Source organism: Scomber scombrus, chromosome 1, assembly GCF_963691925.1.
Source record: "Scomber scombrus chromosome 1, fScoSco1.1, whole genome shotgun sequence".
Classification (NCBI taxonomy): Eukaryota; Metazoa; Chordata; class Actinopteri; order Scombriformes; family Scombridae; genus Scomber; species Scomber scombrus.
This window is the reverse complement of record NC_084970.1, coordinates 22938061-22951790: the sequence shown is the minus strand read 5'-3', so window position 1 is coordinate 22951790 and position 13730 is coordinate 22938061. Positions and strand designations below refer to the sequence as shown.

General features: G+C 39.1%; 1 protein-coding gene across 1 annotated transcript; it reads right to left on the bottom strand.

Moving 5' to 3' along the window:
- Positions 1–4792: 4792 nt before the first annotated feature.
- On the bottom strand, positions 4793–12642 carry LOC133991690 (olfactory receptor 1-like). The gene is made up of 2 exons (XM_062430229.1): positions 11814–12642; positions 4793–4833 (listed from the first exon to the last, which is right to left on the bottom strand). The coding sequence occupies exons 1-2, from the start codon at positions 12640–12642 to the stop codon at positions 4793–4795; spliced, it is 870 nt and encodes a 289-aa protein (XP_062286213.1).
- Positions 12643–13730: the final 1088 nt, after the last annotated feature.

Genomic DNA, 13730 nt, shown 5'->3' with positions numbered 1-13730 from the left:
CTCCAAAGTTTCGACATTCTTAAAGTTAGCTGACCCTTGTCATCATGGCTACAACAATAACCATGGGTTGATGCCACCATCAACCCAATGTGGGGTTACTGTAATTATGACTATATTATATATAATTATACTGTGTTGTTTTTCTTTGGAGGACAGTCTCCATCTGATAGATGCATTTTGACATTAACATAAATTCATTTGTAGCTTATTTGTGAAAGTCAAAGAAAGTATTTGTGTCTGTGTTTGGCCACAAATGCTCTTAACACAGACACAAACACATACCTTTATATTATCTTATGTATGTGCACTGTGTACTGTTTCCTCTTGGCAGCCATATTAAGGCGCAGACAGCTGAATATTGACACACAGCTCTGTGAACGTTTATATGCAGATGACTGTGCCCTTCATATCTAATATTCGCCACATCTGAATCTGTGAATATAAGGTGCCCTGTTATGAAAGTTACTTTTGTTCAGACACACCATTGTTTGATTTGTCAAAGATTAAAAGAATAACAGGAAAATATAAATGTTTTGTTTGTGTCTTTTTTCCTCACAGCCAAGACTCCAAGAAACCATGTCTCAATCTTCAAGGGCTTCAATGTCAAGAGTCTGAGATGGACATTAATCCAACTTTATTTATATAGTACCTTTCATACAGGCTAGGGTATAGTTCAAAGTGCTTTAGTTGACATGACATGAATACTGACTGGAACGTTCTGCATTAATAAACTTCTTGTTGAAACATGTTTACACTGAAAATAGTATAGAATTCAACAAACATCAGCTCATCATCACTTACCTTTACAATCCTCTTCAACTGATTTATACCTAGCAGAAATAAAGTAAAGAGTACTTTAATAACTTGCTGGAACAATGCAACATACTATTCACTTCTCTTGAACACCTGACTGCACCTTATGATTTACTGCCAACAGGACTTCATGTACAATCAAGAGGTGAGAGCAGAGCAGAGCAAGGTGTACTACTTACTGCAGTCACCTCTCATAAACTGCCCACTATGTACTGTAGAAGTCCATTGGTTGTTCTCTTGATCTGCCAATTAACATGGAATAAAGGCATAAGCACCTCCTGTAAATGAATAGCAATTTCTAGGTCAAGGCATAAATCTACAACTTGTACGTTTCTTTAGTGTATTTGTTCATGCATGTTTGTATTTTTTACTGTGATGATAGCAGAAGGTGAAGGTTGTGAACATTAACTAATCTATTATTCACACTGTTATGGATAATAAGGCATATTTTCTTTCTGATTATGCAGGCACTTGGCACAGGCTGATTTGTTCCATTAACATATTAATATAGAAGCTATACGTATATATTACTTTTGCATTCATTTCATATATCACACTGCTAATATATTCCACGGTTTTAAAAGCTTATAAAATCATCTGATCGATACTTTAACAAGAAAATATGCCTCCGTGAGTGTCAAAGCAAAGCTTTGGTTGTCTATTCAGAACAAACTAAATACTGAAAAAAGGTAGAAATGTAAGAAATGTATCATATATCATACCTTAATATTATGAAAATTATTGTTAATGTACAGAGTGTTACTCTTTGTTTTTGGTTTAAGTGCAATGACTCACACCTTTGCTCAACACCGGCAGTTAGACTGAAAAACAGACAAAGCTTGAGTTGTATGTTTAGATGGATAGATAGATAGATAGATAGATAGATAGATAGATAGATAGATAGATAGATAGATAGATAGATAGATTGATAGATAGATAGATAGATAGATAGATAGATAGATAGATAGATAGATAGATAGATAGATAGATAGATAGAAAGATAGATAGATAGATAGATAGATAGATAGTTAGATAGATAGATAGATAGATAGATAGATAGATAGATAGATAGATAGATAGATAGATAGATAGATAGATAGATAGATAGATAGATAGATACTATACACACAGACAAATGCACATTTCAGAGGCTCTCAGATGTGAGAAAGGCTCAAGTGTGGCTGCTGCTCACAAAGAAGTTAAAGCAGAGAAATGCCACAGCGCACGCTGAGTGACGTCAACCAGGAGGCCCCGTGGGGATGAGGTGAGTCAGAGCCAGGGCCGCGGCCTCGCCAGCTCTCCGCAGCCATGAGCGCGTCATCACCAGTCTCACTGACACCCTCTCACATTTCTCTGCATCTGCTTCAATGTGCCTCTGCCTCCCTCCATCCCCTCCGCCTCCTCAAGAGGATCTCTTCACATCCATGGCATACGCCAGTCCTAGCAATGCCTGTCTGTCTTTGTCTCTTTCCTCACTTAAGGGTGGGTACTCATCAAGCCTGAAATATTTGATATGTAATGATGGTGATCACTCTCATTGTTTTAATATGTAGTCAAAGAGAACTGAGGTAAAGAGGTAACAAACAAAAGATGACCAAATGTTTTTCATTAGGTGTTATACAAATGATTTTTTCAGATACCTCGACACTGAAAATTATAAATTCATATCGATAATGTACAGGGAACATACAGTTTTGTGATGCGAGCGCAATGAGTCACACCTTTGCTCAACACTGGTAGTTAGACAAAGAACCGCACAACAGACCGACAACCTCTTATATCTCCCAGACTTAACCATGTGCAGGTTAAGAGAGCAAGTGCTCATGTATCTCAGCAGTGTAGGTTTATGCTGATAAGAAGCTCATTAATGCAGGATATATTGTTAGTGATGGATCGGGGCTGGCAGATCTGAGCTGCGATGATTCACCCATCACTAGCATAACAACACTTTAAATATTTCTGAGGAGCCGCTCAGACATAAAGTACTAACCTTCATCACTTAACCCACCATGGGGCATCTCCTCGCAGACATCCAGCCAGCACTGATTAAAAAAAATGGATAAACAGATGGACAAAACAAGAATGAGTGACATGTGTTATTACAATCCTTATTGTCTCAAGAAAATACAGATGTGCACAAGTCATTTACAACTCTCTACCCTCTAGTTTTATAACAGATTGTTTATTTCCATCGACTTGTGAGTATTTGTTGCTGTTAGTTGGATAAAACAAGTCACCTTGGACCTCTGAGAATTTATTATTATTTTTTTTTCCTATTTTCTGGCATTTAAATGAAGCAATTTGTGTATTAATCAAGATAATAGATGACAGGTGAATCAATAATGAAAATAAATGTTACTGAAGAAAAGTAAACTACTTGATATTAATGGCATCCTTAAAAAGTAGGCTTTCCTGAAATGCATCAATTTACTACAGTTATCGCCTTCATTCTTCTACTTAGGGTTTTCTCTACGTTCAGTTATAGGGTATAAAATACAAAAGTTGTACAAGGTCAAGCATTTTTGCTCACTTTACTAGAGAACACGTTCTGAAATGGGACAGATATTTGAATCCTGGCAATAATCAACAATTGCCAGGATCAATCTCTGTGAAAAACAGAGTGATAAATGTTTATTTCACAATAACTAATATGTTTTCAGAACAAACTATAGAAACCCAGTATTCAATCATTTCTACACACACAGCTCTTTTAAGATGTAATTTACTGGAGATACTAGTTGCTCCACGGAGTAGCAGTGCTTCGATGGCATGACACACACAAGCCCCCGCTGGGGAGGATTGCTGTATATGGAGGGGAGGGCTGGCAGATATAGAGAACCAGACTTAATTTTTGCATTAAGCTCTTAACATAGGTTGACGCCTGTCTGCGCGCTGCCTGCAACGTGTTCAAGTTCCATTCATGCCAGGTAGGGGCGTCAGCTAGGGGGAGCATGAGGTTGTCTGATAGAGGAGGGGTGGCGGTGGGGGGGCTGGTGGGTTGAGAGTGTGGGGTGGGGGAAGTAGCTTGCCCGGAGAAAGAGGTCTGCACCACATACAACATTCAAGCGGACATCTGACGTCAGTACATCAATAATTAAAGCATTTTATTCATAGCCTGGGAGAAAAAGAATCAATTGACAAATCACATATTCACTTTGAGTTACTTCAAACGGTGAGACAATTAAAATGCACAACATGTCTGTGTTTGTGTGATGCCATTTACCCATCTTTCTATTTATAGGCTCTATGTTATTTGGGATGCATTCCCCAATATAATGCAAAGCAGGCATTGAAATCGTGACTCATTTTTTCTACTAGTCTGCCCTTGCTTTCTGATTGGTTATAAGGTGCATTCAACCATTGTATTCACCTCATCTATCATGCTTAAACATGGCAACTTACTCATTTGTTATTTCATTTGTTATCTAAGAATATTCACATTTTATCTACACTTATATTTTCATTTCCAGAGTTTATGAGGTCCACTGACATAAATCCCGGTTTAAGGCAGCCTAATCAACATAACTACTCACTTGGAAATTACTCTAAAATTACTGCAAAACTTGTTATAATTGTATTTCCAGATATATACAGTACATGACATCAAACATGAACAGTAAAGACTGCAGGTTAAGCTTCATAACTGAAATCCATCATTAAGAAGCTCATTTTGTGGAGCTAAAAATAACATGATGTATCATTCATATTTATTAACCACTAAAAAGCAACCATACTTAGAATGTACATATGACAGAAAAGATAACACTCATACTTACACAAACGTATACATATATGTAAACTAGCAAAGAAAATCTGTGTTTAAAAAGGGTTTTCATGAGCAAAATTATTCCTCAGAGCACTCACAGTATATCACCTGGGGATTAAATTACTGTGTGTAATGTGAGGTGGCCATTGTAGTGACGACCACGCAGAGAATCATCACCTATATCTGCAGTTCCCCTCAGCTTTACAGAGCATTTTAACATTTTTCAGCCCATTGTTTTATCTTCATCTTTTTATCTTTGTATTTAAATTATCCAGCCACAGCAGGCAACTGTTTTCAGTGAAAAGTAAAAAAAAAAACAACAAAAAAAACAAAACCCACTGTAAACTACCTGCCCTGAAACAAATGGCAGGCAGTCAGAGTTGGCAACTAGCTGATGAACAAAGTGGAGCATTTAGCACCTAGAGAGCCAGAGAGCTGAATATTTGCCCCCAGGAATCGTGAAGACCAAAACAGAGATAAAAGAAGAATGAATGTTGGGCTTATGGAGTCCAAATGAATGTTGATGTTGATCTATGTCTGCTAGATATGTGAATTGGCATTGTTGGTAACAGTTTGCCAACACAACTTTAATGTCATAGAAGGATGATCTACATGTTCAGCTTGTTACAATGCTGACAAGTGCCCCCCCCAAAAAAGAAAAGAAAAGAAAAGAAACAAACAAAACACTGTTAATTCAGCTTTAATGTTCATTCCATGTGTGCTTTTGTTAGTTTTAATTCTGACAAGAAATGTATGCATGTAATTCAAATATGACAGCAAAAATCACATCTAAGCAAACATGAAAAACAAGCGCACAGACAACACCAGACTTAAAAGTTTCAGTGATGTTTCATGGAACATTTCTAACAGCAAAACTGTCCCATCAAACCAGTACTGATGCTGATTAACTTGCCACGCATGTCCTCTGTTTTCCCTCTCTGGCCGTCTTTGGCCTGCATGCTGGCCTGCCTCTGACTTAATCTGACCTGTGATCTGTCTTTGCCAGTCGCTGCTTCCTGGCCTTTGCCCTTTGCACATCCCAGGACACTTTAGGAAGCTCTTTCTGGGAGTTAAGAGCATGTTATTATTATGGTCTGAATCTGGTAGTAAGCTTTATTTAAAAGAGAACAATTTCACTGGCACCTCAAGCTGAATCCAAGCAAGACAAAAACAAAACACAAACAGATGTCTGCAGAGTTAAAGGGGACATATTATGGACATTTTCAGATCTATATTTATAATCTGGGGCTCTTCTGGAATATCTTTGTATGATTTACAGGAAAAAAACAACAACAAAAAACTCACTACTTATTTCACTTATACTTACCCTTTTCTACAGCCCCTCAGTTCTGCTTCTGTGTGAAATAGGCCTGTCTCTTTAAGGCCCACCTCACGAGGAGACCACTCGGTTCTGATTGGCCAGCAATTGGCTCAGGATGCAACGTATAGTTAGGGCCCGAGCGGCGACTGCAAGTCGCCTGGCGAAAGCCCTATTGAAATTCGTTCATGCCCCAACGTGCAAGTGACCCCAAAGTGCAAGTGACCCCAAAGTAATCAAGTAATCAAGTAATCATGTGGTATGGAAGACCCCCGGGGAAAAATGCTATATTGAAATTGTAATGTTTATTATTAGGGCCCGAGCGGTGACTGCAAGTCGCCTGGCGAAAGCCCTATTAAAATTCGTTCATGCCCCAACGTGCAAGTGACCCCAAAGTGCAAGTGACCCCAAAGTAATCAAGTAATCAAGTAATCATGTGGTATGGAAGACCCCCGGGGAAAAATGCTATATTGAAATTGTAATGTTTATTATTATTAGGGCCCGAGCGGCGACTGCAAGTCGCCTGGCGAAAGCCCTATTGAAATTCGTTCATGCCCCAACGTGCAAGTGACCCCAAAGTGCAAGTTTCCCCAAAGTAATCAAGTAATCAAGTAATCATGTGGTATGGAAGACCCCCGGGAAAAATGCTATATTGAAATTGTAATGTTTATTATTATTATTAGGGCCCGAGCGGCGACTGCAAGTCGCCTAGCGAAAGCCCTATTGAAATTCGTTCATGCCCCAACGTGCAAGTGACCCCAAAGTGCAAGTGACCCCAAAGTAATCAAGTAATCAAGTAATCATGTGGTATGGAAGACCCCCGGGGAAAAATGCTATATTGAAATTGTAATGTTTATTATTATTAGGGCCCGAGCGGCGACTGCAAGTCGCCTGGCGAAAGCCCTATTGAAATTGTAATGTTTAATATTATTATTATTATTATTATTATTATTATTATTATTATTATTATTATTATTATTATTATTATTCCGACATTTCGTGCCCCAATTTCGCCCCTTTCCCAAATGCGAAAATGCTTATACTTTTGCACGGACGTCCGGCCTCATCCGAAATTCGATATTTTTGGGTGGTCGCACATGGTCGACGCAGAATGGCGGAATAGCGCCCCCTACAAAGTCCAAAAATGCCCATAGGGAATTGTGCTAACTTTGTCCTATGCTCACAAAATTCTGTACACATATGTATTATACCCACATATGCAAAAAAGCCTCTTGACCTCATGACCTCAACCCAACAGGAAGTCAGCCATTTTGGTTTTGATTTTTTCCCGCCTAAAATTAACTCCTCCCACAGCGTTCGCCCGATCAAGTTCAAATTAGGTAAGCAAAATCTCCAAACCTAGCTGAGCTTAAGTTGTGCTCTGCGCATCCGTAGGTCAAAGGGCGTGTCTGCCAGGGCTCAACTAACTTTGGCATGCTCGCCATGTACATACGAGTGGCTCTCACGCCCACATACTTCATCCAATCAGCTTCAAAGTTGCTGGACATGATGATGGCTCCGCCCTGAACGTCCCGATATATTAACTTCCCACGTAACTCATAGCGCCCCCCGGTGGTAACAGGAAGTGAACTTAAATTCATGAAAAATACATAGTTGACCCCATCAACTTCATTCCACTTCTAAAACATGCAGAACCAGTTGGTGAAGCTACATTATGAACACTGTGAAGCTACGAGTAATGGCGTCCCTGTGGGGGCGTTGCTCCCATCAATTCCTCGCCATGAAAATACGTTTGGCTTTTTGATGGCTTTATTGAACACGTATCATCATGAAAATTGATACACAGGTCCAGGGTGGAGACCTCTTCCATCTGATAGGGGTGTCGCTCATGTCGCCCCCTAGTGGAAACAGGAAGTGCCATTTTTTGCATCAACATTGTCCGATTTCCACGAAACTTCACATGTGTGATGAGGGACTGACCCTGAACACACCTGCATGCATCCCATTACTGCCCCCTGGTGGATGAACCATCAACTGCTCATAACTCCCTCATGCTTTGTCCGATTTCCACGAAACTTCACATGTGTGATGAGGGACTGACCCTGAACACACCTGCACGCATCCCATTACTGCCCCCTGGTGGATGAACCATCAAATGCTCATAACTCCCTCTTGCTTTGTCCGATTCACTCCAAACTTCACATGAGTGATGAGGGGCCGCCCCTGAACACACCAGACCACACCAGACCATATGTGTAACTACCTGTGACTGCCCCCTACTGGATGAACGAAACATTGCATTTTTGGCCTCCTTCCAGGTTTTTTCTCACTTTCTGCTTCACGCCACAGCCCCGCCATGCCTCAGGCCCCGCGGTGGCATGGGTGAGCGAGGGCCCGCCATCGCCGCTTGCGGCTTTAATTTCTATTATTATTATAGTTTTAGGCCTTTTTGACAGCCTAAACATGCCCCAAAACTCACCAAAACTTGCAATCATGTCCGATCCGGAGAAAACTTTGATATTTTAAGGAGCGTGGAAATGGCCGACGCAAAAATGGATTAATAGCGCCCCCTAGAAAATGTAAAAAATCAAGCCCCTCGACTCAGATTGACGTAGACAAACAAACTTCGGTAAATGTATCATGTCCAGACACACAAAAAAGCCTCTTGGACCCATACCCTAAGTCAAACAGGAAGTCGGCCATCCAGGCAAAAATGCTCAATCTTGATGCTTTTTTGGCCCTTCACCCACATTCCTTTGTGCTGAGAAGTCACCCAGACTCATTTCTGGTCTTAGACTGCCATCTAGTGCAGACATTAACCGCTGCACACAATGTTCAATTAAAGGCACAGGAGCAAAGACATCTACATGCCAGTTTTGACAGCCCTGCGACTGCTGCACGCACCGACGTGCATGTACGGCGTTACAGTTAGGGGGAAACCGGGGGGGTGCGAGGGCCCTTCGACACTGCTTGCAGTTTTAATTATTATTACTATTATATAGGTTTTGGTTTTCAGTTCAGTGTTTGTCCGAGTCTGTGTTAGTTTGCATTGTGTGTTTTTGCTCTGAGTTTTCTGTATTGTCTGTTCTTGCTTGCTTTCTTGAGTTTCCCGTGTTGGCAAATAAAGTGCCTTTCAGGACTCTGTCGTCATGCAATCTGCATTTGGGTCACCTACCACCTGTTCTGCAACTCATGACAAGTGGCACATGAACATGGATTTATTATAAAAGCTGGAAATGGCACCCATTCAGTCCAACAAGAATGTTTTGGCTGGCGTATACACCAAAAGAAATGTCTAGCTTCCATGTTTAGGGGAGACTGGGGACAGTTGCAACAAGTCTTATTTCTCCAATCAGAAGCATGCTAGAGCGATGACACTCACACTGCACATGCTCAGTTAGACCTTCTGACCACCAAGAAGAGAGAGGCCATATTGAGCATCTGGTCCTGCTTTTATCAAGAAAAGTTGTTTTGGAGGTATGAAAGTATTTTTTTTCATGAGCTGTATTTCTGTCATACTGTCCTGACTTTTTGTATGAGTGAATCCAAACATACCTAGTTTGAATCATTGTTTTGTTGACTATTCAGTGACATGGTTAGCATGTGTCAATGTCAGTGTGGCTAGATAGCACATGATGTTTTGTCATGACTGATACCATGGGGACAGTTGCAACAGTTGCAACTATCCTTCAGATATTTTATTTATATTTTGTAATTATTTTTGTGCCTTATTTTTGTGCCTTTAACAAAACTTAAACAACGTTCATATTTACTGGAGTTTTCAAACAATTTTAATTTTGTTCACTAAATACATGTTCAATAAATGTTTTTTGTATTGCAAATTATTCCATTCTTCTTGTCTTTTAATAGCTTCAGTAAAATCTGCACATTGACACAAGGTCGGCCTATGATAAATATTACTAAATAAATAATTAATTAGTGAAATTTAATGTATTTTTATGTTGCAACCGTCCCTGATCCGTGTTGCAATTGTCCCCAGGTTTGGGGTCAGTTGCAACATCTGAATTGTTCTATTCAAATCAATATTGTGATTGATATGTTATATGTAACCATCTTTAAATGGTATGGGTAATTAGCAGACATGTGTAAGTTTAATATGTAAAGGTTTGGTGGGCCTAGTCCCAATGGTATCTGAGTAACTGAGAGTAATGTAAAAAGTGTTGCAACTGTCCCCAGTCTCCCCTACTTCCAGGGGTATGTGGCCAACTAAATATGCACAGTAGTGTTTACATTGCTGGCCATACCCGTGATATTCCTGCTTGGCCCATAGGCTTTACATTGTGGTGACGTCAGAGATTTTTTAGTCAATTTCCTCTGCTCCATTACTTAATTGTGGGACCAGCAGAATGGACCTGGGAAAAACTGCTTGTAAAAAGTTCATGAAATGAAGTGGTGGTCTTTTTTTCTGAATGTTTTGAAACAGTGAGGCCTTAACGCTACCAAAACAACACTCCAAGTGTATTTTGTCAAAACAATGCTATAATTTCAGCATACTAGTTACAAAAAAAACGCCCTATGAATATAAGGGACAGTCAAAATGCAACGTAAAAGTTCATATAATCTGCTCCGTCCACCCCATTGCGTTACGTGTCATGTCAAACTAAGCTACTCTTTCTATTGACACCTAGCATAGCACAGGCTTAGTTAACCAGCCCATGTCAGGCCCACTGCAAACACGCAGCCAAACTTCACATTTTGCAGTCATCGTGACGTGTTTTGTGTTTATGTCTCAATGTTTTATCAAATCCCAAAGCGACCATTTCATGGTCATTTTGAGTCTATACATAAAATGATCCAAACAATATGACATGGTGGCCAGTATTGGTGACTGAACTCTATTCCACAATTTCATAAAAGGTATTTTGTTCCAATCTAAAGAGCATTTGGTGGTATTAAAAATTACTAATACTGTTCTATGAAATTCTAATTCTAATATCAGAATTAATTCATTTAGAGACAAAATAATAGAATTTAGTTATTTTACACTGTGCACAATGGTAAAATCTGATGATGCAAAGGGTAAATGTCATGACGAGTGAAAATCTTTAGTACTCTGTAGCCAGATTCCCTTTCAAGAGGTAAAAAACCTGTTTGGCACACTGAGTATCCAAGGGGCCAAATGGAGAGTCCATCTGGTCTTATTTTTACTAAAATCCTTGTAGAATGTATGTGCTTTGTGGTATTTCTATCTGCTTTGGTACAGTTGTAGTCAAGAAGTTGCTGGATGAATTCAGTGACATCTTTATGCATGGGATCATTGCTACCATAGTGTTATCCACTGTGTAATCTAGAATACATTTTAGGAGAGAATAAAAATGTCAATTTCTCTGTTGGTTTATCACAATTTGCTCAGGCTTAGTATTACGATGTTACTGACACTGGGAAGACCATACACATACACCTGATATTTGAGCTATTCTTGATTTATTTCAGGTATGTCTGTCTTGGCAAGTCATACACATGCTCTAGAAAAGCAAACAGTTTATATATATATTCATTTATTTTTTATTTTTTTATTTTTTTTGTGCAGCTGTGTTGAGATGGATCAGCTTGTTGACTTAGATTGGCTATCAGGGTTTTATATTGTATACAATTCATATTAGAGGTGGGCAAATATTCACATTATTTTATATGTGTGTAAGTATATATATATATTTTTTTTTTTTATTTTTTTTTTTAGCGGTTCACAGTAACATGTTAAAATTCATTTAATTTTGCAAGGGAGATCATAATATGAATAAGGCAACAGGAAAAAACATTCAATTACAAGATACAACATGATAGCCATTTTAATATTAAATTTCAGTACTTATTACTGAGAAGTTATGAGTAAAGACTTACATATCACAAATATTCTATTGTCCTTTACTGTGTCAATACAGCAGTGATAAAGGGTTCACCTCTCTGGATGAGGATGTGTTGCTAAGGTATTACTTTTGAAAAGCTTCTTTATAGAGTTCAGCACATCTTCTGTCTTTAAAGAGTACACAATAGGATTGAGCAGAGCAGGTATGGTGTGTGTCAACAAGGAGTTTATGATCCTGGCGTTAGGATGTATGTTGGAGGCTACCGCAGCTATGTTGGTGCCAACTGTTGGTAGGAAAAAAATAGCCACAAGGATCGGGTGAGAAGAACAAGTTTTCAAAGCTCTAAGTCTTTCCACTCCTGATGCAATCCTGCTCAGTGCTATGGCAATGCAAAAATATGTGATTGCTATTAGTATAAGAGGAATACAGAGGACTATAATGAAAGCAACATTTGCCATGATGTCATTTAAAGATGTGTCATTACAGGCCAAATAAAATACAGGTCCATGATCACAGAAAAAGCTCTTAATCACCAAAGATCTACAGAAAGAGAGGCGATTAATAAGCCCAACAGTAAACGCTATGAGAATCAATAAAAAGCCCCATACAAACATTATCATTGCAATAATAGCTGGTTTAGTCACAATACTATGGTATCTTAAAGGAAAGCAAATTGCTATAAATCTGTCATATGCCATAGTGGTAAGTGTCCAAGATTGCACACTTGCAAAGAATAAAACAAAGAACATATAACTTAAGCAAGCCTCATAGACAATGTACCTCTTATCAAACAAAAATGTTTCTAAGAGTTTGGGAATAAGAGCAGTGCTGCCACACAAATCTGTCACAGCCAGGCTGGACACAATCATGTATTTAGGAGTATGAAGAGTCTCCACCAGGTAGATAACGGAGAGGAGAAAAACATTCCCAAAAACAGCTTTCTCCCCAGGGCTCATTATGGATATATCTGTGTCTGTAGACTTAAAAAGGGAAAAAATATAATAATAAAGGATGACACATTTGAATTGTTTGATAAATGTTGCAAGCAAACTCACCTCAGATTTTATCAGGTGTGCAGTGCACTGAAGTGAGTTGAACTGTAGAGACCTGTCTTTTATACTCTTCTGTTTCCATTGTGGGGCAGTAGAAGTGCAGGTGGCTGTGTCACATGTTCATGAATTGGATATGCATACAGGGTACTTCAAAGTTTATTAGTTTATGTCATTATTTTTGCTGACATAATCAATTCTGTTAATTGCTGTGACCAGTGAATCATCACTCAAACACACCAGAAATTAGTATAACAGTTTTTTACAATAAGTCTACAGCCATGCTAGCAACTCTGTAAGACTGTGTTGATACAGTTGAGCTTTAAACTAAATGCTAACATCAGCATACTGACATCCTTACAAAGATATGTCAAAGCTTAGTATCAATAATAATAATTATACACGGTCGCCAATAAAGTTGGAATAAAAAAAATAAAATGATTGTGACAATGTGATGTATTCTTGATAGATAAAGTGTATATATTCTCAAGATTGTATTGATCAATTTCATTATACCTGGTCAAAGGTGATTACTAATGTATATAAATACATTAGTAATCACTAAAGACTAATCACTAAAGACTGCTGCAATAACACCAACACTCAAGAAACCTGGTACTGATCTGAATGATATGAACAACTTCCGACCCATCTCAAACCTGCCATTTCTCTCCAAAATTCTGGAAAGAACTGTTGCAGCCCAGCTCCACACCCACCTATCCGACAATAAACTCTATGAACAATTTCAGTCTGGCTTCCGTCTCCTTCACAGCACCGAGACAGCACTAGTGACAATCACCAATGACCTCCTGATGGCATCTGACTCTGGACTTCTCTCCATTCTGGTTCTCCTCGACCTGAGCGCAGCTTTTGACACTGTCTCCCACGACATCCTCCTGGACAGGTTATCCTCCATTGGAATCACTGACATCCCTCTGGCCTGGTTCCGATCATATCTCTCTGGCCGCACACAGTTCGTTCAACTTAAGAACCTG